This window comes from Tympanuchus pallidicinctus, unplaced genomic scaffold, assembly GCF_026119805.1.
Source record: "Tympanuchus pallidicinctus isolate F22 unplaced genomic scaffold, pur_lepc_1.0 scaffold5, whole genome shotgun sequence".
NCBI classification, from domain to species: Eukaryota; Metazoa; Chordata; class Aves; order Galliformes; family Phasianidae; genus Tympanuchus; species Tympanuchus pallidicinctus.
The window spans coordinates 13439139-13465642 of NW_026294769.1; the positions used below are offsets into that span (position 1 = coordinate 13439139).

General features: G+C 39.4%; 1 protein-coding gene across 11 annotated transcripts in view; it reads right to left on the minus strand.

Annotated features, from left to right (window-relative positions):
* Positions 1 to 19718: 19718 nt before the first annotated feature.
* PTPN3 (protein tyrosine phosphatase non-receptor type 3) overlaps positions 19719 to 26504 on the minus strand; it is a 178587-nt gene continuing 171801 nt past the window's right edge. For all 11 annotated transcript variants that reach the window (XM_052704232.1, XM_052704227.1, XM_052704226.1 and 8 more), the window contains one exon: positions 19719 to 25645. In XM_052704232.1, the coding sequence (XP_052560192.1) occupies positions 25568 to 25645 (78 nt within the window). In that variant the 3' untranslated portion in view covers positions 19719 to 25567. The remainder of the gene's footprint in view (positions 25646 to 26504) is intronic.

Sequence of the window (26504 nt, forward strand, 5' to 3'; positions counted from 1 at the left end):
GCCGGTGAGCATCATTCCTACCTTTCACGGCACAACCTTCATAAGGATGGAAATCAGTTCAGGACAAGTGCGTATACTGAGGGTGCTAGTATCTTTGCTTAACTGAAGCAAAAAGTCTTTGCTTCAGACCAAAATGAAGCAAAGTTTATGTGCTTTAGACCAAACAATGTTGTAATAATCTGTTCAGAACTTGCCTTGTCTGGATCAGCATTGAAACCAATCTGGAAACACAGAGGTAAAGACTATATTCCCAAAGGTGTAATGTCTGAAGAGTTACTAAGGTATTTTTCTGGATCACAGGAGTTGAGATCTTAGAATGGAGAGTTTTCAATCTGCAGAGACTTCTCTGCATCACCAAAAAGAAACATTTTAACTTATTTAACCAAACACAAGCAACAGATTTGGGGAATACTTAATGCCACAGACATGTTGCTAGTATTGTGTATATGTTATAAAACAGATGAGAAAACTTCATCAATTTCTACATGTCAACATAAAATGTGGTTCTGTCAGTCAGCTACTTAATAATTAAAATTGTTCCTTATTTCAAACAGAACAAGTTATTGAATTATTATGTTGTGGTCACTTCTGTTAAAATTTTTTGCCATCTCTGAGCACCCATAGCAACTTCTCAGTTTGAAAACTGTGGTAACATATACAAATTACTGCATCTTACATCTCTGCAGAGGAGTAGAAAAGGTGAGTAGCAGCTATTTTTGCAATACAATGGCTCAGATGTATTTCTCTATATGCAGAGTTATTTCTTTTTACCACAATGCATTCACACCTTTTCTTTTCAAAGCCAGGCCCTAGAAAAGTGCTCTTCCAGTTGAACAACAAACATTCCTCAAATTTTCAATGTAAGCTTCATAGAGGGTGTCTGGGAGTCACGTATCTTGCTTGGCCTTGAGTACTTTCGAGGTTTCTACATCTGTCAGAATAAAGAATATCCAGCTAGGAACTGTAGGCATAAAAACAAGAGCCTTGGTTTTAGTAATCTAGTGCTTCCACCTGGAAAAAGAAATATTGAAATAAATTTGAAGACAGCCAGCAACATAATAAAAACAAATGAGCATACCCTGAAGAACTGAAGGAAAAGGGCTGCAACCCTATTTGAGGAAAATTATTGGTATTAGAGGAAGAAAGCAAATTTGGACAGACAATTCAATTCAAGAAGACATCAGCATGCTTTCCTTTTGCCATCTGGGCAGGCACTGGCCCTGCACAGGATGTGAGCTCTCCTGCCTTCCCACTGCTGGTGCGGTTCTTTTGCCTGATGTGGCAGCAGTGCTTACTGCTGTGACTTCTGAGAGATGACAAAAGGATGGCATGGGACACTGTGGGGGACAAGGCTGGAGACTCTCACCTGGGAGGTGGTTTTCCATGTCAAGGAGGACCCACACTGGGGAGAGGAGCAGTAAAAGTCTGGGTTGGCAGAGATAAACTGCTATGCACTGACCCAGCCTCCTATGTCATCTGTCAACACATCCATGAACTCTGCAGCATACATCAGACTTATGGGGAGTGGGGACCAGAGAAAGGGGAGGAGAAGCATGGGGCTGAAGTTCAGCCTGGGGAAGGGAGAAGAAAGGCATTTCCCTAAGAGTTTGTTTTATTGCTTGTTTTCTTTTTTTTTTTCTTCCCCCCCCCCCTTCCTCAGTATTCAAATCAGCAATTAAATGTTTATGGTAACTGGCAATGAATTAAGTTAAGTGAAAATCCCTGAGTCAAGACTGTTTTCCTTGTGAGGTCTTCATTTACTTGGCATTTTCACATAGCTCTGGGCTGCTGAGGATTTTTTTTTGTTCATCTGCCTGTTATAGGCAAAGGGCAATCACAGCAGTCCTCAAGTCTGCTTCTGAGAGTCTGAGCATGAAGGAGGAGTGCCACTGTTGTGATGCTCCACATAGTCGTGTTCCTGGCCAGGAGCAAACAGGGACTTACCTGTACATAAACACCAGCTTTGCAGGCTGCACCACTCACACATCATCAGCCCTCTCAAGACATCTTCACAAACCACACAATCACAGCTTTGTGCTAGCTTTGTGCACATACAACACCAGGACACATTGCAACCAATGATGCATAGCACCAACATCGAGCTGGTGGTGACAAAGTGCATAATAATGCATACAAGACCCAAAAGGGGAGTAGGGGGAAGAGGGAGAGAGCAGCTTTGGTCAAAACATTTCAGAATTCTAGAGGAAGGAAGGATGGAATACTGATATGACAAAAGGATTACAAAATCTTCCATGCAGGATCAGGAAAGTCCATGTTTTTTAACCAGCTCTTTGATATTTGCAAACTAGAGAAAGTACTATGCTGTTGGGTTAAGAGTTAGAAAAAAATATATATATGTATATATATATATATTTCTTAAGGTGCTTCTGAAACCTTTAAGTGTTTTGTGCAACGAGGAAGCCAGGAACAAGGGAGGCCCAGCAGACTCCTCCCAGCGTGTTCAAGTCCCTTGGGTGGAACAAGAGTTCATGGGCATGGAGGAGAGCAGCGCTATGCAGGGCATGCATCCATGGTTTGTCATTAGTATCTAAATACTGGTTTAAATCTGAAGCTATGTTGTTCTCAATTAACTATTACTCTAATAGTTGTGGAGTTTTTTTGTTTTTTGTTTTTTAAATATAGAATACACTAGGGTCTGTGTACAGTTCTCCACTAACTGAAATCCACTTTTGTTTCCAAGATTTGCAGTGACAAATGATCTATTCTGGGTGTACTCCAGAGGGAATTGAAGAAAGGTGGAAAACGAGACAACACATTGTCAGATTAAATATATGTGATTTGAGCAGTTTCCAAATGCTGTTAGGTACTGAATTGAGTAAGTCGATTCAGAAGAGGCATCCGTGCATTGTAATAGACAATTTAGTGTCAATCTCTGGACAATCTGTCTGTAGACAAAAACAAACAAAAAATTTGAAAGGAAACAAAATGTTACAGGGAAAGATAGAATAGCACTGTACTAATATCTGGCTCACCATAGTTTTTTAAGGAAAAAATCACATGGATAGCTGCAGCATACTTTACATCCTCATCCAGCAAAGCACTTAAGTGTAGTCATCACTTTGTCTTCAGTGAACTGTAAAGGAACAATGCTGCCTTGAAATTCTTTTGCTGCTATGGCCTGTGTGCCTCAGGGTTCAGGGATGGTGGCAGCAGAGATGTGGGAAAGGTACTCAGAGAGGCATCGACTTCGTCATACTTCACCTATGAAAGTAATGGATGTGGAGAAGGCTCAGTCATCTGCTGGTTCATTTTGTTGATGGCTGTAGTCCTTAGGCCAAGGGAGATGTGGCAAAGGCTTACAGGGATGAATGTGTGAGTCCTGTTTAACATCTTTGTGAATGATCTGGAAAAGAGGATTAACTTGCTTATGACATTTAGAGATAGTCATTAATTAGACAGCAAAGCAAGGAGCTAATACGCAGGTGAAAGACAGTAAGATGATTAAGTAGTGCTGAAACATACACGTGGTCAGCAAACACGTCTGCATGCATACACACCTGCTTACAAATACAGTAAAGAAAGGATTTTCTGAATGGCTGTTTTTAGTGTTTTCGGACTCACTCTGTTGAACACACGAATTAAAATAATTTTCCATCAAAAGCAACTGCCTATCATTGCAATGCTGTTCATCTGTCTCTTTATTTCTGCAAAGGTAATCACAGACCAGATTCCTGATATATGTGATTCCAGCCTTTGCACATCTATGTTATGTGGAAGTAGTTCAGGTAAATCTCAAACAAGAAAGCATAATTTAAAAACAGACATTAGCTCAGGGAGCACGTGAGCTCTGTACCTGAGAGAACAAAACTTCAGTTTGAGGTGTATCTTGGAAGTGTTGTGTGAAAGGATGGAGGGAAAGGGTGTGTATAACAATACTTGAGATAGCTATCAGGGAGCTGGCTCTCTTTTCCATGCAAACACACTCAACGCTTTCAAGTCCTGCACTCTCTCTGCCTGGATTCCCTCTGGGGCTCCCAGTTGGACGTGATGGCAGGAAAGCAGCAGCTGAGGCATTAACACCTTCCCACCTCCTCACAGCCAGCAGGAAAGCTATTTTCTTTGCCAATTACTCAGTGACCTATGAAAAAATTTTTCATCTTTCACTTCTGAACACCAGGAACCAGAGTTGCTCACAGTCAGTGCAGGGATAACCACTGAATTTCTGCTTGCTTTCCATTATATTAACCATAGAGCTTTTCTTTGAAAAAGCACTTACCCTCCCTTCACATACAGTTTGTATAATCCCTCCTTGACTCATGCACAAGGTTCAGCCCCCCCCAGGATGGCTGCAGCAGGACCACTCTCCTGCCTACCACAGAGGTGCCTTGGTGATGGTGTTTAGGGGCACATAAAGGGGAGCACACAGTGCCCTGAAGGTACAGCAGCACTCATGGAGCACTACTGTGACATCCAGACCCTGAATACAAAAGCTGCATCTCTGTGGTGCAGCCTCATGAGCAAATGTTTAGGTGAAATTAAACTGACATTGAGGAGTGGTACATCCTCCTTCCATGCTCACCATCTGTGCAGTGCTCCTCACGATGTGTGGAGTTTGGTCAAATGAACATCAGATCCAACACTTGTGGGTCAACCTAGTTAAAATAAATAGACACGGATGGATGGAGGAAAAAGGTATAAACTAAGCTGTTCTGATATAAAACCTTGACTGAAGCGGATCTGGACATATTTCTCTGAGTAAAACTCTATGATCCAGGAGTCCATGTGTGGTGATTCACACAAACAAGAGATGGAAAACAAAAGCATCTATCATGCTGATTATAGCCCATGCCGGATAATGCTAGCTTCTCCCTGAGGCTTCCATGGCACACTGTCAATATGAACAACTCTTGAGAAGAGTGTGAGAGGTTACTCTTTAGGAGGACTTCAGATGATTCATACATACTGTCCTTGACCCAGAATCTTGCCAAGAGCCTTTAGAGTAGGCCATAAGCTCAAGATCAGAGTCATTCACCTGGGACTGCCGCTGGCTTGGTCTGGGGCAAATCAATTGGCATCTATCCATGTTTTTTCATTGTCCAACAAAACAGATAGTGGCCTAGCATATTCCATTTTGTTAGGAAATTGAGGAGATGTTGTCATGTCTTTTCAGAACCAAAACTCAGGTTAAAAAAGAAAAAAAAGAAAAAAAAGGAGTTTCTTTGAAAGACTTACTAACAGGAATGTTGTTCTAAGTAGAAGAGTGAGGCCCAGGACATGTACTTTTCTACCCAGAAATCTATAAATTCTACCCACAAATTCTATAAATATGAAGCATACAGCTGTGCTGTTGTCTGAGAGACAGAAAAAAAAATGACTAGCATTTGGCACAAGAAAAGTTGAATGAATTTGCATCAAGGTCTTCCTACGTTAATGATGTCATACACTGATAGCAGCAAAAGGACAAGCTTTAGCATGCTAAGTCTTCCCTTTGTTACCTGAGGAACCCCCAAGACCCTTCAGAGTAGCAGGGTCCTTGCCTGTGGCCCCACCTGGTGTTAGGGTCAATGTTACAAGTGCCTTGCTCACACCAGAAGAAGACAGGTTCCACATGAAGTGTGTGTTTCATCAGGAGGTCACCAAAGACAATGTTGCTCATGGGACAAAATGTCTGCACTCCTGGGGTCACAGGAAGCAGCAGGCTTACAGAACAGATTGCTGAGGCTGACCTGGCCCAAATCTTCCCTGGCAGAAAAAAATACATTAAAGCTCTGTTAAGGCAGAGTGCTGGCTTTTGCATAGGTTAATACCTCACTACATATCTCTCTTCTAAAACATTGGATAAGCTCATAATTGCTTGTAGAATGAGCAGGCAAGCTCATCTCACTTGCAGGTATTCCTACAAAAGGTAATCATAGTGTCCAGCATGTGGGTTAGTGTCCACAATAAACCCAGTGAAGCTGCTCAGTATTTTAATTCTGCCATGGTTGTCTCAAGGCTTCTGCTTGCTTCCTCAGGCATGAACACTATTGCACTTACTTTCTTTATGAGTCAGGAGATAAGCTACATCTGGCTGTAGTGAAATTGATAGGAGAAATAAAGGACTCTCCTTCAAGCTCAGCTAAATGCCAGACTGTTTATACCAAAGCACAACCTGCAATATGCTAACTACACAGCCCTTTAAGGCACACAGAAAAAAAAAGCAGTAAAGAAGTTGTTTAGCTTGCCAGGCTCCATTTTAAAAAAGCTGGGTTTAGTCATAATTTATTACTGAAAACAACATGGCAACTCTCCCTTGCAGAGCAGGGATTATCTTGGGCTCTGGAATAGGTGGGATCTGGTGCAGGTTCTTTGTAAGATTTCACAGCAAATGTGATTATAATAATCTCCGTAGAAACAGCATTAATACACCTGGATCAGGTGCCCCAGCTGTGCTAGATGATGTAACAGATCTAAGAGCTCAATACTGCATGCGGGTACTGCATGTGGACCCCAGAGCGCTTGGTAACATAAACTCCCAGTTGTCTATCTTCATTCCTCTGTGAACGCATGCAGCAGACTGGTGGTTAGGCTGAGATCTGCTCTAATCCTTACTCTACATCAGGCATGTCCAACCCATTGACCTCATGCAGCCCTGGACAGTAAATAATACAGCCCTGGACAGTAAATAATACAGCCCCACAACATCATGAACTTTAAAGATTATTTTATGGCTTCTAGCAATATTTTGTACAAGGCAATTGTGTGTGTAGTGGTCTAGGACTGTACCTTTTCAGTTACTGTGGCCCAGGCAAGCCAAAAAGTTGCACATTTATGCTCATCATTGTCACTGGTAGCATCTCTAGATGGCCCTGGTAGGTTGCCTAATTCTTCTGAGCAAGCTTTTAGTCTTCAGAAAAGTATTGTATTTTTATTGTGGGTTTTTCTTTTCAGTGTGTGGTTTTTAATAGAAAGCTTACTTTTTAGAGAAATTGTGGTATGAAAATTGGAACCTGTTCTCAGTTTTACTCCCTGTATTTAGAAAGAAAGATTTTTTTGAGAAGGAGTTTCTTTGTACACTGCTTGAGGTGACCTTTGCTATAAAGATAGGAAGTGCATATAAATAAAAGATGATGAGCTTTGAGCAGCAAATGCCCCTGTCTGCTTTAGTAGAAAGCTGATCAGAGGTTTGCTATGATTTGGATCAGTGCTGGGAGGAAAAGTAGCATTACAGAATCATGAAGGTTGGAAAAGAACACTAAGGTCATCCAGACCAACTGCGAAGCCACCCCCACCATGCCCACTGACCACATTCCTCAGTGCCACATCCACACGGTTCTTGAACACCTCCACCACCTCCCTGGGCAGCCTGCGCCACTGCCTCACCGCTCTTTATTTCTGAGAAGAAATGGTTCCTAATATACAACCTGAACTCCCTGGGGCAACTTAAGGCCATCACCATCACCTCTGTTGCAGTTACCTGGGAGAAGAGGCCAACCTCCATCTGGCCACAACCTCCTTTTAGGTAGCTGTAAAGAGCAATTTGTTTATTTGTTTGTTTGTTTTAAGAAAAAGACTGAAAAATTTACACAGATTCCACTGTGTTTATCTGGATCTACAGAAAGACAACGCAGCAGTCTTGCAAGTCTGCTATATGGTATCTTTCCTCCTGTCTAAGAGGTTATTTGTGCTTCTGCACAATAAATACTGGATGATATTGTTGTAACATTCAGCTTTTCATCATAATAATTTCTAGTTTAAAAAAGACTACAATTTTCATATAGCAAAGCTCTCATGCAGCTGCACCATGAAGAGAGCTTGAGAGAGTAAGAGTTTGTAACTGGGAAAACCCACACAGTCACACACCTCCTGCTTGAATATTCCTCGCTGTAAATTTGCAGAAGAGCAAAGAGCAGCAGTATATTGTGCTGAAGTGCTTTTGGATCTGCTGGTAGAAGAAAGACCTAAGAAGTCAGATGGGAAAAATCAATACTTGGGAGAAGCAAGAGGAGCAGAAGAGCGGCTGAGCAGAAGATGATGTAAAAACTCATAAGATACTGATAAGTTACCTCCTGAAGTGCCCACCACTGCTTTCAAAGACTGATGGACATTGCATCAATTAAGAAAAACCCAAAGGCTACCTGGGTTCTGCAATAGCAGTGACCTCACAGTCATGCTTGATTGCTGCTGTAATTAGAGATGTACGTGATCCAGAATGCCAGCTATCACAGCGTAAGTCAAGATGAAAAAAACAAATGAGCACAGAAGCAGCTCTAGCTTGTGCCTCTTTGCCTTATTCAGCAATGGTAAGCAGAGCAAATCTTGGCCTCCAGTAATGTGCCAAATGGGAGAGAAGGGAGTCAATACTGTGTTGATACAGCTGGCACGATGTAGCCAGACAAATTAGTTAACTAAGGCAGCCTATAATACTGTTTCTAAAAGCATAGAGGTTTTATGTGGCACCAGTTCTTTAACACAGAATGACCAAGCAAGGGGTGGATTTCCTCCTTGAGCATCCAACTCAGCAATCCTACCAGTGACACCTACAAAGACTAAAGGTGGGGAATGCATCCTGGGACTGCAGAAATGCTGATGGTTGCTGTTTGGATAGCACACTGATGTCAGATCTGGTAAGAGAAAAAACTGAGCTTCTCAAAGCAGAACATTTCAGTTCTTAACATCATGACTAACAAAAAAATCAAGTGTCTACTCAAGACCTGAGGCTAAAACCTTCACTTTTTTCAAGTTATTTTACTACCATAGTGCTGGAATCTCCCTGGGCTCTTGTTGAGATACTGCTGTGCTGTGCAGGCTCAGGCAGCACAGTGCTTTCACACTGACAAATGGAAGAGATTCTTGCACCGAGTCTCAGACCCACCAATAAGCCAGGGGTACAACCAAGCGTGTGAGGAGCTGTTAGATCAGGCAGCCTCTGAGATCTCCTCCTTCCCTGGAAACTTAGCTTATAGCCAGGGAAGTACACAGAAGTGACCCCACAGCAACATTTCTGATTACAGCTGGCCATTTGTTGGGCTTTCCAGGGCCTGTTTTTTGGAGCTTTGAGCCAGCCTTGTTCCACTGGAAGAAGTTAACCCATCTCAGTAAGTGACAGCTGTAAAACCTGCTATCTGAGAAAACCCAGGCTGCTTTAAGGAAAGTTCTGCAATTAGAAGAGACAAGGCAGTTTGGCACAACAGGGGAGATTTACCATTTGGCAGACTTCACAGTCTCAGGGTACCAAGCGGAGAGCGCAGCTCCTGTCCTGGTGACAGTCCTGGTGACAGGGGTCCCTCCCAGGCACAAAGGAGCATCAGCAGCTCCTGAAGTCAGCAGATAAGGCTGGCTGCTATCCAAACTGTAGGGAAACCTGTCACGTTTCAGTTGTTTTTTAAGGTTGAGCATATGTCCCCTCTTAAGTACCAATGTGATACTCACAGCAGAAACAGGGCAGCCAGCCTGCTCCAGCCCAGCTTTGTTCTGCTCTGCTCACAGGAACTGGTTGTGCTGGCATCTGGGCTGCCTTCTGGGTGGTAGGGGAGGAAAGGGGAAGGATGAGGAGGGTGGCAAATCAGTAAGTGAATGTCAGGAACCTGCCTTAGGTGAAACATTCTTGTGGGAGTCCAACTAGGAGAGGAAAGGCAAAGGGGCAGGAGAGGGAATGCAGAGGCTGTCCCTTTCTCCCAGGGGACTTCAACACTCATACAAAACCAAGAGCATTTGTCCCTACCCATGCACTGCTGGGCAGTTAATTCAGGAAATGGCAGTGCCATTTTTGCTGTAATTGTTGTTTCAGATTAGCTTTGTTCAGTGCATTTCTCTCTCAAACTGCTGTTTGCATAAGTGTTCCAACAAATTTGACTTCCAGTGCACTTATTAATGTTAAAATATATATAAGCGTTCCTTCTGTGCATCTAAAAGCATATCTCCAGTTTAAAGGAAAGAGCTTTTGTAGTTTCTAAGCTTTTCAGTGCTTTTAGGTCTAACCCATTGTGCAAGGAGATAAAAACAAGAATTTTGCAAGCCAGGTAAATTGAATACTCACTAGGCCTATATGGTTACTGACTAAGCAACTTGGTTAAGAATTGGTTGTAGATCCATGGTACTGCCTGGATTTATTTAAGCTGTGCACATTTAGGATCAGCTGCTGTGAGCTGCAAATACAGTTGAATCTCTGTGCCACTGCTTGTCAGAACACCATGCATGTAGCACTCCAGCAGCCCAGGCTTTGATATTGCATTTCTCCCTCAGGGTCCAGCAAGGAAGAATTTCAAGAGGGCAGAAAATGAATTTCTAACCCAGGAGAAAGCATTTGATGAAAAAGTCACATTGTTCACATTTTTTGTGGAAAATGAGATGGGAGTGGGGAAGAAAAACTAGTTCTGAAGTGATTTCAGTTCTAAGAGCCACCAAGATCCTGATAAAAGCTGTGGTTTGTTGCTTCTGAGCCCACCCCTGCCTGCCCAGAAGATTACCAGCCATGGTAGGCTAGGACTGCTGGGCTGGAGGAGACCTGCTGCTCACTGTTGGCCATGCCAGGGAAGGGAGCATGTATGGTGAAGCCTAGAATACACATCAGGAAGTACTGTGACATCTGAATTGACTAAAAAGCATTCTTTGTGTTGGATGTGGCTTTCTTCCATTAGAATTCCTTACTTCTGTGGCTAGAAAGGCTTTCCATGAGAACTGCAAAAACTTTTTGCCAACAACACTGTCAAGGAAAATAAATACGGTCAGTTTTCATAACTTCCAGAATAATGTAGCAAAATAATCTTCCTGGCTTACCTAAAAGGCCAGGTGCACCTCGAGCTGGAGTTCAAGTTGTTGATGTTGCACAGATCTGTTCTGCTTGCTGCTTTACCACTGACATAGGAGAAGATGTGTTGGATGCCAAATGCACTGTATGCCCTATCAAATTCCCTCCTTAAAAGAGAGTGATGGTCACTGCAGAAATCCATCTTTATGGTCCTTGGATTCATTAGGGGAAGCAAACTGGTATGCAAGACGATCAGTAAAACAAGAAAATCTGATATGAAAGCCAGACAGGCCCAAACTGCTAAGAGATTGTTCAGGAGTGCCTGATGATGCATCCTTCCGTCAAGGTAATTAGGTTCTCCAAATGCTATTATCTTAATTCTTTTTCAGGAAGGGGATAACATGCCGCAGTGAAATATTTTACTTCAAACTAATGTATGCTGCAGGCTGCAAGGTAAAAGAAAAGTGCTCCATGAATTTGCATTAACCTTCTTCAGAGACTTCTTATTTCTTATGTCAAGATGCTGTGAAGAGAAATAGGTTAAATAATGAAAATATGAAGAACTACTATCTTCACTTTTCCTCTCTGCTGGGAGGGCTAATGCTTCACACAATTACAATCTCAGCACTGTACAGTGCTCAGGACCAAATGCAGCAGCTGCCTCGTGTTTCTCTGCCTGCTGTGTTGCTAGTGCTCTGCTCATCAGCCACAGAGTTTTGTCTTTCTTCAGCAAACAGCAGCAGAGGTGCTACAGGGAGCATAGGAGCTTCACCAAGAGTCATTAAGCTAACGCTCTGCTCTTGAGAAATCAAGTTCCATGAGCCAGTTAGTTGGCTGGCAGTCTCACGTGATGAGAAGGACATGTCCAGCCATCTGTGCTTATTCAGAGAATTGGGTGAGGGAAGTCCTTCACTCCCTGATTTCAGTTCTATTTTTTATTAAACGGTAGATGCAGAGCTTGGGAGTACTCAGGGAACAAGTTTTGTCCCCCTTCCCTAAACTACCACCAACACAAACATAGTTTCCCTGCCTCACTGGCACACACAGATGCTTCTCCTGACCCTTCTCATCAGAATCCTTCCATACTCCCAAGAATGAGGCCCTGAACACAGAGAGTGGAAAGCAAGCTAACAACTCCTTTCCTACTACAAATTTGACCATAAAAAAGAAACTCCATGAATGAGTTACTAGCCATTTTTTTTTATTTTTTTCTCAAATATAACTTAGACAATACTTGGAAGAAAATTTTCCTTTAAAAATAAATGTATCAGCTGAAAAAGAACTGAAGCAATTGACTACAATGTAATTACAATTCCAAGAGCTTGTTATGTGACACACGTGATAATTATTAAGAGAAAAATTTACAGCTGTATAGGAAGAGCTAACAAGGAATAAAGAATTATGTCCTTTGGTGCATCAATGAATTATTTTATGCTCTGCTTTTACTTTGGCAAGACTCAAGGATAAACATATTAGAAACCTCCGTTCAGTAAGGAAAATTAGCAAAGAAGCATGGAGCACACTGGAGGTGTGCTGTAGCAGGTAGTAGGTCACAGTCATCCATCAGTGTGTAGACAACATTAGGTAGACAGCTTCAGTTTCTTTCTTTTTTTTTTTTCTTTTTTTTTTTTTCCCCCTGACCTATTAGCTGGAGACTTCGGTAGTCTTTTACATTCCCAACATAATGTTATAAACAAACAAGAAGCTCAGTATCTTGCTGGAATATGATAGTAACGATTTTCTAGAAAGTTAAAGGGAGAAGGGAGTTGGGAAGGCTGGGTAGCTCCCTACATTAATGATATTGACAGCATGTGCATGAGCTATGCCAGTGAGGAGAAAGCATAACTTGGCTCTGTAAGAAGCCCTGCAAAAGCCTGAAACTTACAAATATGAACATTAGGAAATAGATTAGGTTATTCAAGATAAACACAATGAACAGCATGAATATATAAGGGTAAATCAAAGGCCAAGAAACAAAACAGACCCAAAGAACAGTAACCTTAACAGGAAAATACATAAATCAATATGTTAAGCAAGATAATCATGATCATTTCTCAGTGGGAGTAATCAGTGCTGAGGAGCAGAGCAGTTAATGTCTCTCTGCTCCAGTCTTCACCAAGCAGGATACAGCTAGAGCATGGATAGGTGGGAATATAACGCTCAGGGATGGGTGTAGGAGCTGAGATGGCTCCAGAAAAGGAGTGAGACAAAGAGTACTCTGGGAAAGCAGAAAATGCCTAAGCTTATCTAACTGGCTATGCCCAAAGAAATACATCCAGACTGCTCTTTAGAACCACTAGAACTTCAATTGAGCACTTGGGAGAAAGCATGGGACAATAGGAAAGAGACAAGCAAGACATTCAACCTAAAAAAAATAAATAATGATAATAGTCAAAATATTCAACGACAATAGAGGAAATAGTTCTGATTTGAATTCCTAGAAAAGCACTGGAACAAATTACTAATTCTATGTGAAAATGCAGCAAGCAGCCAAGACACAAGCAATCACCACCACCAACTCACTGAAAATCACATCAAAAAAACCTAGCTTTCAATGCATTACCTTTCTGGGATGTAAAATCTAAGAGTGGATTTTATTTTCATGTCTTCGTAATATTACCCAAATGCCACTACTATTTCTGATGTGCAAGTCAGGACAGCTGTCTCTCCAGCCACAGGATCCTGACAAAGCCCTTCTTCTCCCTCCTTGTTGTTATGGCACACTGCCTGGAAGCCAAGTGATGCTCATAGGAGGGGCTCTGCCTTCTGACTTTTCAAGCCGTTCTCCATCCCACCACAACCCTTCACTCACTTTAGAAGACGGTTATGGCTTTCCCCAAATTCAGCAGGGTTTGGAAAGGGGAAATAATCGGTCACTGTGGGAAACAGCCCAACCTCAAAGGTCTTCTGGACAGTGATGGTGTAATAATGTGTCGTGAAATGAAATCTCTTTGATGCTCATCTTTATTTATTTTACACTGTCATGGTTGGGATAAACAGAGGAATAAAGCAGCAAACCAGCTCCCTGCTGCTGCACCGGCTCCACAAGGTTTTTCTTTAAACTGCACAGTTAGAGTAAGATTTATATGGTGTCTGGTGTTCACAAACACCAGATGAACATGCACACTCTGTGTGCACATGAAAGCGTACCGCAGTGACATCCAGAGTTGCTTTAAAAATAATTATCTGCATTAGTCATGGGGCTGAGCGAGGAATATTTTCATGAAGGCAGAGCTGTCAGCCTCAATCCACATGCAGCCGAGCGTGGGGAGGTGCAGGCAGAGAGCTGATCTATTAAATCAGCTGATAAATACCTTACATCACTCAGCATGAAGCACGAAATGGTGAGCTATACAGCATATGTGAATTATCTTCTGAATTCATTAGGTGGAAGCCTGTGGTACGTTGTTACTGGTAGGTCAGCAAAGCTTGTCCAGTGCTGCATAGTTAAGCAGGAGAATTCAGCTTCTCCTTTTGGTGCCACAGGTCTTCAAGAGACTGCTGCAACCTTTTGTACTAAAACATTTGTACTGAAAAAAATATGTACGTGAGCTGTTGGAAATAAATACCTCCTCCTTCAAGTTTCGCCAGCTTTTCCCTCATGTAGATTAAAGTCTCTTAAGCTAAAAAATCCACTATAGCTGCCACAAATGAAATACTGCAACAAAAGGCACATCTGATATTTCTGATCACTTCAGAAAAAACTTCATGAAAAGCTCCACCTAACCAGCTAACCTGCAGTGACTTTTCTCTACTGGGAAAGGCCCAAAAAACCCAAAGGCCCCCTGGGTTGTATCCAGTATCAGGAGGCACAGTGAAGTGGCAGGTGGCCTCAGTTACAATAAGGCACATACAGATCAGAGGAAGACAGGGACATGTGGAAGCTATGGTCCAGAAATCCAGCTACTTGCAAATTATCAAAAGGCAGAAAAGCATTGGTTAGGTTCCTCTTCTCTTAACCATCCCCATGTCATTACTTTGGCCCAGCGGACAAACTTCCTCACTTCTCAACAAAACCAAGCCTTAAGATGGACAACCATCAGTCACTGTAAAACCCAAACTGGTCTCAGATTTCCAATTGCTCCACTCCCAATACATAAGAGAAAACCAGCCAACCTTTTCAACCAAAGCTCTGAATTATTCCTTTTTCCTTTAGCAACCACCTACAACACACAGGGCTGATGGCTGCTCTGCAGACGCCATCTGTTCCAGCACAACAGCGACTCACCCACTTCTGCCCACTCGCCAGGACCAGAATTTAGCACTGCATGCTGCGTGTGCAGGGGAGGCACATGTGTTGCAAGAGACAGAAGAGAACAACCAGGATAAGGAAGGGATGGCCATTGCTAGTGTTGGGAGGATGCTGAGTGAGCCATGCTTAAAAAGCATTCATTGTGGAAGAATGAATTTCACTGTTTTGTGAATTGCTTTGTCCTCATGCAGTCCCCCAAACCTACTCACTCACCACCAGCTGTAAGCAGTAATGCAGTTAGCTTTATTATGAACCTTCTCCAGCACAGAACCCCATGAAACATTTTTCCACAAGTAGAACAAGCATAAGCACATCTGGAAGCAGGCATCGGCCCTGGCCTCATCTGTCACACACAGAGAACCAGAACTTACCTTTAAAGTTCAAATCCCCTACCTGCCACCTCTGCTAGGAATAACTTCTCTGTACCTCACCTTACCCGCTTGAGAATGGATTTAAATAAGTACATCTCACACTATGGTAAATCAAACTTTTCTTGGCAACAAGATATTCACAGTACTATATTCACTGGGAGGTTATATAAGAACGTGTTCTCTTCTGTAAAATTTCAGCTATTAGCTTTTGGGGAAGAGGATAAACATACAGTGAAAAAGGAAAATGAAAATGACGTATTGGAAAAATATTTCTTTTTGGTACAAACAAATAATTGGCACAGTTCCACCAGTGCCCTATTTCCATGAAGCAAGAACACAGCAGGAGCAAATTTTTACACAGGGTTTCAAATGTCTTTCCATAAAGCACTCTGCACTACGTGGGATTCCTCTCAAGGCACAGTGCCAACGCCTTGCTTCCAGTTTCTATGACTTCTTTCTTGCTGTACTTGGATAAGCCAGGCTCCAAACAATACTGTTCCCACTGTTGGTGCTTGGGCACTTCAGAAACCCTCCCAGTTCACGTGGTTCAGCTTCTGCTCATATCTCCTAACAGTTTTGGGGATTGCTTCTGATGAAGGAGGAAAGCTTCACTTGTTTTCTTACTTAGCATGATCAAGGGAAGCATATCGTATACCTGCTTCACAATATCCCATTGTCTGATTGACTGTGGTGAACACAATGTTTTGTTTCTGCTCTGAGCCTGCTTGAAAATCCTTTGGAAATGGGATTGCATTTAGTAGCTATTTGCACTGCATGCAACATCCTAGCTGTATCAGATATACTTGAGCAATAACTTGTTTAAGGAAACAAGATGTGATACAATGTGATTTAAACAGATAAGTCTGTTTAAATATATGCAGAATGCAATGATGGCTACAAAATGCATGTTGTTTTCCCTGTTCTTTGCCATCTAAACTCCTTCAAATTCCAGGAAATTCTCTTGTTTAATTGATAAGCCTTAGCAAAGACCTCAATCTAAACAACTATGTTGCAATAGGAAAAAAAAACACAAAACCCAAACATCACAGACATCAAGGAAGTAATACTCAGTGTTAATTGGATAAACAAATATCTGCATATATTACAGGAATCTGCAAAAGCAAACACTATGCATATAAATAACAAAATCAGGTGATACGTGGATTTTTTCCAATACCTTGGATAACATTTTTACCTTAGTACAAACATTACAGTGGCATGGATGAAGAAAGCACTCATCATACATTATTTATATTACTTCTATTGCTACCTTTACTACAGACCTCTTCTGTATTCTGTGTTTGAAAAGTTGAAGTGAATGTATGTCTGCTCTGCTTTATCCGGATTTACTTTTCTCCCTACTCACATACTCAGAGATACATGCTATTATTTTTATACATATATATGCACACACACACACACATTTACACATCCACTTCCTACCCACTTAATAGAGAACAAGTCAGCATGTGGAAGCAACACAACCGAAGTCATGAAGATTTCTCTGCAATAGGAGTTGCTAAGGCAAGTTTCTTGGTTACACAGCTCAGGAATGGTTTTCCCATGGTTTTGACCATGTTTGAGTACTCATTGATGCCTCAGTTAGGCTGAGTAATAGAAAAAAAACATGGCTTGTGCCAGGCTGCAAAACAACAGCTGGCATTACAGGAGGGAAGAAACCTTTCCACCCTAAAGGGAGCTCAGACCTGCACCCCTGTCATAGGGACTACAACTCAGTTCCTTGTTTTCCTCTGAGTAAACATCTGAGAGAAACTGAAAGGAGGAGTTCCCTGCAAATTATCATCCAGCTCGGCTCATGCTCTGGTCCTGCAGGCTTTGTGTGTAGCATCTAGGCTGTGTTCAGAACTAACTTGTCAATTCTTTCTTTCCCTCGGTTCCAGCTCTGGAATCACACAGAAAATGTGAAGACTCTCCTTTGTCTTAAACATCCTCCGAAAGACTCCTCCCCATCCTACTCTGCTAAAAGTTGTGAAGACATTGCTACATCTGTCTGTAAGCTGTTTCATATGGATCTTCAGCAAAACCACTATCTTGTTACAGCTTGTTCTGCATTTATGAGAGATTCGAGCCTGCGTCAATGTCCTATGTCCTCAGTGCCCAGATGGGTGCTTTTGGCCTTGCTCTTTCTTTCACTAAGATTTCATCAAATTCATAGCTTTATCAGAATCATTCTGAAGGAATATTGGCCTCAAGCATAAAAAGACTAATTGGTAGGCAGAGACATCTCTTGTCAATTGCAAGAAGTGCTTGCTAACAGCTATCCCAGTTCTTAACCAAAGCCCAAACAAATTTTAGTGCTCCATCCATCTGCCAGTGTCGGTTTCAATTTTCAGTGCATTTTCCAGTTTGAACTCTAAAAACTTTTGTTTTTAGCACACACATAAGGAAATAATTCAAGAACAATACCACTGGGCTCTGCTTTGCTGTGAAAACATGATGATAATTCTGGAGCACCAGCAGGTGCAAAACATACAGCAACTCACACAGCCCTGGGAGTAGGCAAGGGACTGGAAATCCCAAAGGGAAAGGCAGCCTGCCCATTTCATTTTTTGCTTCTGCATATAAAGCGTACAAACAGTTGTGTATGTGGCCTTACATATCATGAGTACTAAGCTCCAGTGGTCTAATTAGTCAAGGCAATTCTCCTTTATTAGAAGTGTTGAAAGCAGAACATCCCTCTGAGTGTTAGGCTTACTTGGTTGCATTACTTCCCCAGCAAGCTCTTTATGAAAAATTACACACTATCTATACAGAGCAGACAATTCCCATAGAGGCTTGCTTGCTGAGATAAAATTCAAGCTGCAGCCATGTGTGATTTTTTTTTTTTTTTAAAGGAATTAGACAGGTCACAAACCTTTTCATGCAACTCTTAATGATTCCTTGAATAAAGTCACAGTAAAACCACACAGCCAAAAATGCTTTACTTCACCATCACAATGCTTTATTTAACCAAGGAGCATGAAATGGCTGTAATGTCCTTGTCCAAAACAGTTCCAAATCCCAAAGAAACTACTTAAATCATTAATCAATACTTTATTCTTCTAGAAATAATAATAATAATAATAATAATAATAAAAGAATGATACATTCATCTCAGCAGGTGTCTATATCTTTAACAATAAATTAACCTTTGTAATGTCAACATAAATTTACATTCCAAATGATTTAAAATAAAAGCACAACTTGGGACACAAAATAAACTCTTGCCTTACCCTCCAATATATCAAATACATTCTCTTACTCCTTCAATGCACTGGCACCTAAGGTCTCAAGAAAAACTAAAGAGTAGTATAAAACCATAACCAAACAAAAAGATACATAAAACAGACATATCACTGAATGGATATTATCTCCCAAGGTTTTTCTACATCTCTGACAAAAACAATAACTGAACATACACAGAAAGACAAACTTTGCAATGATAACAGTGAGATCTTTTCCAAAGAAAAGCTTGGAAGCTTCCAAAACTTCCAAGAAACTGCTTTGGTTTTCTCAAATGTTATGCAATTTACTCCAGTACTATTAAGTGTTTTTCCCTCTCAGTTGCAATGAAGATCACCTTTAAACAGTACCTCATTTGTTATTACGAATGCCCAATGATTTCTAGCCTTGATAGGACTGTTCTCTTAATTTATCTAGTACCTCTCTATTAAGGTCACAGATTGAAGTGTGAAAACCTCCATAAATTATGTTTAGAACTCACTGCAAAGGGTTCTGGAATATAAGCATTGATACTTATCATTTAGTTCTCAAAATCCAGATTTAAAATATATTTGAGCACATGTACCAATTCCCCACCTAATTTCTACATACAGTAACTTAATTTCTATTAAAAATTAGGGGAGCACCAGTTATGCCAGATTTTCTTGCATGTATGCTAAGTTCTGAATTAAAAGGGCACTGATGAAGAATAACTCAACCTACCACACTACATTACCACCTAATTAAGGTAAATGAAACCCACAAAGAACTAACACCACCGGGTTGACATTTTTTCTTTCTCTCCACCTCAGAGGGAGAAAAGAGTTGACTGATAACTGCACAGTTGACAGTAAGATCACATGCAATAACAGGACCACTCAGGTAAGATAATGCAGCACAACACCACAAAGGTCAACACAGGTTGCTGATATACTGAGCGGAGATTTTGTCATACGCCTCGAGAAAGGAGGAAAGAAGTCCTTCCTCCTTCCATCCCACAACAAAGATTTAGGAACCAGGATAGCAACCAACCCTCTATAGGAAGTTGAAAAATTAATCAGGTAGTTGGGTTAGTGCTGATTTTTCTATGCTTTAGTGGCAACATTGCTTGCTAGTTGAGAACTAGTTTGGTTTATGCCTACCTAAAATGAACTCACAGGAAATAGGAAGCTCCCTTCAATCATTTTGTTTTTTTTCAAGTATGTTTGTTTTGTATGGATTTTAGTAAATAGGCTTATCTTTTTTCTGGAAAAAAAAAACAAAAACAAAAACAGGAGGGCGCCCTGATGCTTGAAGAGCAAGCTACAAAAGACTTCCTATTAGGAAACAATAATTCAGTAGAAAGCTGATAGGAAGATGATGACAGACTGATTTCAGTTGGTAACTGATGATAGGCAATGGCTCTAACTGATCTAGCAAAGCTTATTTCTGTTAGCACATGTGGCAACCTCACTAGTGACCCTCCTCCATTTGAGCTCCATGTACATGACAGAAAAAACACTAAATGAAAGCAGCCAAAATTATTTTTGGAAGAAAAAGATTTCAGCTTCCTTTAATGTTATTTAAAATCACAGAGCAGTAAGGAAGGAATAAATTCATCTTATAATTCTTCTCTGGGTCAGTATGACAAAAAATGAAATCCCACCAAATGCAGGGTACCTTTTTTTTTTTTTTTTTACTGAAGCAACAGTTCCAAGAGAACATAGAAAAGCACTTCACATGGGGGGAAAACAAAACCCAACATTTTCCACTCTTACCTTACCCATTAAAACATTTTCTTCCTTACAAACTTTTTTTTTTTTTTTTTAATAAAAACATTACCAATGTAGAAGAAAACATTTCCTACATGGTCTTTCAAACTACGTTTACCATTTCCATCAGTGTTACACAGCACTGTTCAAATTCCTCAGGGAGGAGCTGAGCTCAGGCAGGTCCCAGTGCCACACAGCACCTTCAGCAGGCACAGGTAATGTTGCTTCATCAGCAACAGCGACGTCCTTGGGGCTGTCTATGACAGAGCCTGCTTTACAGCTGTGGGAAACCTGAAAGTATCTGATAAGGTACAATGACAAATCATGAAATCACGTCATGAAAGCGAAGAAAAAAGAAACTGAGCAACTAACACTAAACTGAAGTGTTTCATGAAAATAAATGTTTGAATATTTCAAAAAATTCACTGAAGACTCATAAACTGCAGCTAAGCTCAAAAGAGCACACAGACTCTTATCCAAGTAGTTTGCAACAAAAGGTGTAAAAAAGCCCATCCTGCTCCCAATTCCCAGAGTCACATCTCAAGATGAATGTGACGATGTTTATTTCTTTATTTATTTTGAAGTCAACAGCTAAAGGTATCTTAACTGTAGCATCAGTGGTCACAATTGTGCTTTTTCCATTATATTCTTGGCCCTCAATTGCTGCCCTTTATCAATCAGAGCTAGACTGTGAAGGAGGTAAGTTGGAAAATGGATAAATCTATCAAAACCACCTGCTCGTTATTTCTTTGTAGTGGGAGAAATTTCTTTTTGCCTTAAGACAAGTTGCGGTGACTGTGGATACTATTGTTTGAAGCTTGTACAGCTACTGAACAATGGAAACAAAGTACGTTAAAGCACACTAAAACTAAACCACATTGCATTAAATTGCTATATTTAAACTGTTAATATAATGCTATTGTTAAAATAGACAGTCATCTGAGATGGCTCAACACTATCAGTGTCAGAAATTAAATGCAAGAAAATCCATTTAATCAAAACATTATGTTTTATATAATAAATTAATCATTCACTTGGCTTTCAACTGCCTTTGAACAAAGTGTTTCATGACACAGCTTTACCTTCTATACAGTTTCAATTCATAAATGCTTTTAACCAAGTAGACTAATTGCACCTTACCAACTGAAACACAAATACTTCCCAGTGCAAGCTCTGGAAAGGGTTCATGTGACTGAATAAAATAAATTTGCTCTTAAATGCTACATTTAAAGATGCGACAATAAAGCTGTTATCAGTGAAATAACTGCATTTAAAATGTTAATTACCAAAAAACGAACCGCATATGCCTATTTTCCACATTTTCAATCAGTAGATCATTTACACATTGAGTCTGAAACAAAAGAGCAGTATCTGGAAGGAAGAAATTGTATTGTAAAACAGTATTATGCTTGTAATAAAGTAAATGCATGGTTCCATACACATTTTAGAGCTACAGTGCTTTACATTTTTTATTTAACCAAGTATTGCATAGTAGAAAAGGAAGGGAAAAAAGAAAACCAACTGTTGAAAAGAAGTTGTATTAAAAGATATTGCTGATCTTCTGGGTATACTGTGAGTGCTTATAACTTAGTACCAATGCCTAAAGACAAGGTTACAGAGAGCAAAACCCTGGATTGTAATAGGTTTTTTTTTTTTTTTTTTTTTTTTTTTTTTTTTTTTTTTTTGTGCAGAACCCCACAGCCATGTAAAGTTTGGTTGTATTTTAATGACTCATGTTTCCTTTATCCCAATACACAAAAGGCATTCGTGGTTTATGGCACCATTTTTCTCATTTTCAATACAAAGTAAGACTCTCCCACTTCTGTCTCAGAAGTATTCTCTTGTAATATTTTTGGAAGATGCTCTGAATTAGGCATCTTAATTACTTCTGTATCAAATATAAAACCAGTAGTAAATATCTGCTTACTTCCAAGGAAATAATGTCACTGCATTTCATATTGGTGAAAACCTCCAGGGTTTTCCTTCTTCATCCTCCACAATGTTAGAAACTTAGAACGCCCATTTTTATGCTAACACAAGCAGAGGAGAAATATAAGGTTAAAACATTTAGGAGGGCTATACAGAATCCTGACTACAGGGCACTTTCTGCTATTTGTCCATTGTGTGGCAGTTAAACATTTTGTGTTAGGAGTTTTAACTCTTACAAGAAAAATCAAGCAACTCTGTTCCTTTTTAATTTCCTAAGGCTTGTGGAAACAACAGCCAGCAGTAAGATGACGTTTCCATAATTATGCTTTTGTTGCCAGATCAAATCTAAGGCATATATCATTCAGTGTGAAGTCATCAGCACGGTACAGACAGAAGACAAAAACCTCTTCATGCTCCCATAAAGACCCAACAGGTACATGTGCAAAACCCAGCAACACTGAAATAAAGATGGACACAACGTACAGGACAACTGTGTAGTTAATATTATCTCTATGGTTTTACAAAAAAAAAAAATAAAAAAAAAATCAAGTATTACACAGATTACTGTTTTTATAGCTTTAAGAGGAGCAGCAGTGGCCAGCAATTTCACACAAGTTATTAAAATCCAAATAATAGCATAGGAATGCTATTACTAAAGCCATCTAACTTTATCAGAACAAGAGCAGCACTCGTCACAATATGACAATGGTCATGTAAAAACACACATACTAATGCAAGTCATGCATCTTGAGACTGGAGTTATATAAGTTATATACTGAAGAAATTTACCATGTTTTGGTAAATACATTTTCAACATGAAGAAACATAAATAGTGGTAGGAATTGGTCACTAACCTTGAACACAAATGGTAATCAAGGACTGCTATTAAAGAAACAAATGTCACAAAGATTCTCTAAATACTTTCTATTTATTCTCTTGCTTTTTTTTTTTTTTTTTCCCTTTGTGCCTTTTTCACTTCTTGACAAAGCCACACAAACTGCAAGCAATGACTATGAGATCTAGGCACAGCATAACTTCAAAGCAAGATATTTTAACAGAAAGGCACACACATAACAGCAAAAGAGAGCTTCTGTCAAATAGCAGGCAGATCCTTCAGTGACCACTACTCAAGTGGAGACATGTCACTAGGCATTCTCACTCAACATGCTATCAAACAGCAGCTGACAGCCTGTACAACACTTTTCCACATGTACCTTTTGAAAAAGCTTCCCAAGCAAAATGTGTGTCCATAAGTATTTTACATTTGAAGTCACAGATCAGACTGAGTGACTTGATGCAGTTTAGTAAGTAAAGAGTTGACCAGATTTACCGTCTTTTGGTTTCCAATCTATGCCCAATCAAGCAAGAGGATAAAAACCCCATATACTATAAAAACTTTTAAGCAATGATAAAATTAGGAATGCAATATGTAAGAATGAACACAAATCTATTCACCCTTCAACCTACAAAGCCATGAAGATTTTTGTGTTGCTGATGACCTTGTGTGTTCCAAACAAAAAACTCTATTTTAACCAAGTAGCTAGGAATCTTCTTTCCTCTACTTCTAATCAGTAATGTAACCTGGAAGAAAGGAATAAGTCTAAAGGAGACAAGGATTAGCAATTAAGCATATACTACATTCATTTTTCAGTCATCTCCTGGGGAAAAAAAAACACACAAAACAAACCAATCCAAGCTTCTGGTTACATGAGAGATGCATATTATATAGCTATGTCAGTTTCTATAATGAAACTTCAAAAATAAATGACAATATCCATAATACAAACCATAGTTCTAAAATATATCTGGATGTATATGTGTGTATTATATATATTCAAAAAGAAAATCATCTATTTTTTCTTTTTTTTCTTTTTATATACATATAAACATTTGGTTAACATGTCTTAAATGTTTTTCCTTATTTAGGACTATTTTTTTTTTAATAACAGTTTCAAACAGTCCCTTAGAATAACTTTTTTTTCTTTTTTTTTTTTTTTCTTTTAGATAATATTCAAAAATGAAGAAATATCTCAGGGTAATCATAAAGCACACACAAAATAAATTAACACCATACAAATGTGGTTATATTGTTCAGAAAGTCCAATTCTCCCATTTGAAATGAAATGGAAACCAGTGTACCTTAAGGGTGAATCATGTAACAATGTACAAATTCATTCTCTCTTTCTATGTCAATCTTCACATGAATTTTGCTGCATTTCCATAAAGCAAGAAACACAATAAATCCACAGAACTCTTGCAACAGAGTTGTGTTTCACTGGATAAACACATTTGCTGAAGGGCAGCAAGTCAACATTTTATCACCATCTGAACACTACCAACACCTGTGTCCTTGTAAGCTTCACACCTTGAATTAGCAGCAACATATTTGATGGGTTCAGTAGTAATTTTTTCTTCCAGTATTGGATTAGACTACTTTGCATATACAGCAAGTCAAACATCTAGTACTTGTGTGCAATGTTAATCCACATTTACATCTGAGAACTCATAATAAACACGGAAACAAAGGTGAAAGAGAGCAAGACCTCATCTTAGAATGTTTTCAGTCCATGTACAGAAATAGCAGTGAAAAATAATCGTCTTGGAGGACAGTAGAAACAGAAGAAAAGAAATACAACAGCTAACACTAAGAAGTAGGTCACTGTTGAAAGGGCAAAATGGAAGTAAAACTGATCAACAGAAGATGTAGACTGTACCATCTGTTTAAATGTATAAATGAAGTATCGTTTTGCACATCACATACAGTGATACAGTATTATAACAGCTGGCATACTATTAGACTTATGGAAAGTGAATACTTAATTTCTCCTATTCTTAATGTACAGTAGTTATGCATTAGGCTTTGAAGCTCTTCATCAGCCATTGAGAAGTCAAGGTTACATTCCTACAAATATTTAATGTCCCAGTAAAAAAGGTACAAATATTCACTTTCCATGAACTTTCATACAAAGATATTAAATACCTTCTTAAACTGAGTCATTTCAGTCCTATTAATTTTCCTTTCGTATTTTCAAAAGAAACACAAAGATCTCTGTAATTCCAAAGTGAGAGATGTTTAAGGCAGTGAAAGATATGCATTGAGGTTTCCATGATTGCTTATGGTGCCTAAGTAAAGCATTTACACACAATTGCTCTCATATTTATCTACATGATTTCTTTATACTGTACATGATTTAGCAATCTTCTTGAGAAATTTAAAGTGCCACAGTTCAAATGTGCTCATCTGTCTTCTCATGGGCTTCTAGTCCATTCTAGTTGCTTTGAGAAATAAGCCCCTGCTTTAGTTAAAAAAGCAGTCTTTTTAGGGGAAAAAAATGCATCCTTCACTGCTGTGCTAACTAGAATCCAGTGGTCGAATCAATCCTTCTTTGTAAACACGAAGAATAGCTTCACAAACAAATTTGTATTGACTCTGTATAAGAAAAAGAAACAGAAAACAAAAATTTTTGGTGGATTAGTCAAACTCCTGATTATACAGTAGTATTTAATAGTCTCACTGTTTCATTTTCTCCTGGACAATAACGGGAGAAAAAGTACAAAACTGAAAGAGAAAATCCAGCTCTTCTGGCTGTATTAATACGACATAAATAGAACATTTACTCTTCTCTGAACAAGAATCATTAAGAACCTTACAATAAGGAAAAAACGTCTGCAAATTTGAAAGTACATATCCTTAAGCCCTAGGGAATATAATGTTTGCAAAAACTAAAAAATTTCATAAGTTTCTTCTGACTTTGATGAAACTAGTTCTTCACACCTTTTATACATCTCACTACAGGTTTTTTTTTTTTTTTTTTTTTTTGTACTCTTACCTGGTAATTAAAAGTTTTCTCAATCTCACTGTTGCATTTTACCAGACACATTTAAGTTTTATGACCAAAAAGTTACGAGGTAGGATATATTCACGAACGTGCATACTGCCCTGCTAAAAAACTTTTTTTTCTTTAAACATTTGCTGCACTGTCGCAGAAGACAGAGTTACTTTATTTCAAATAGGTGATCACATCACACATTATTTCCTTTCATAGAAGGATGTGATCAAAACTTTTGGAATGAATACTTTTGAAGAGTAGCAGCCATGTTAATTCTTCCGTCCCCAACATTTTGAACTCATTTAGTACTTATAAGGTCTTAAAAAATTAAATTAGTATTTATTTTCTGAATTACTCTATTACAAAGATGGTTCTTCTGCAATGTTTCAAAGTTCTTACTTGTCAAAAGCATTTAGGCTGAGAATCTCTTTCTGAAAATTGATACAAGACAACATTAAA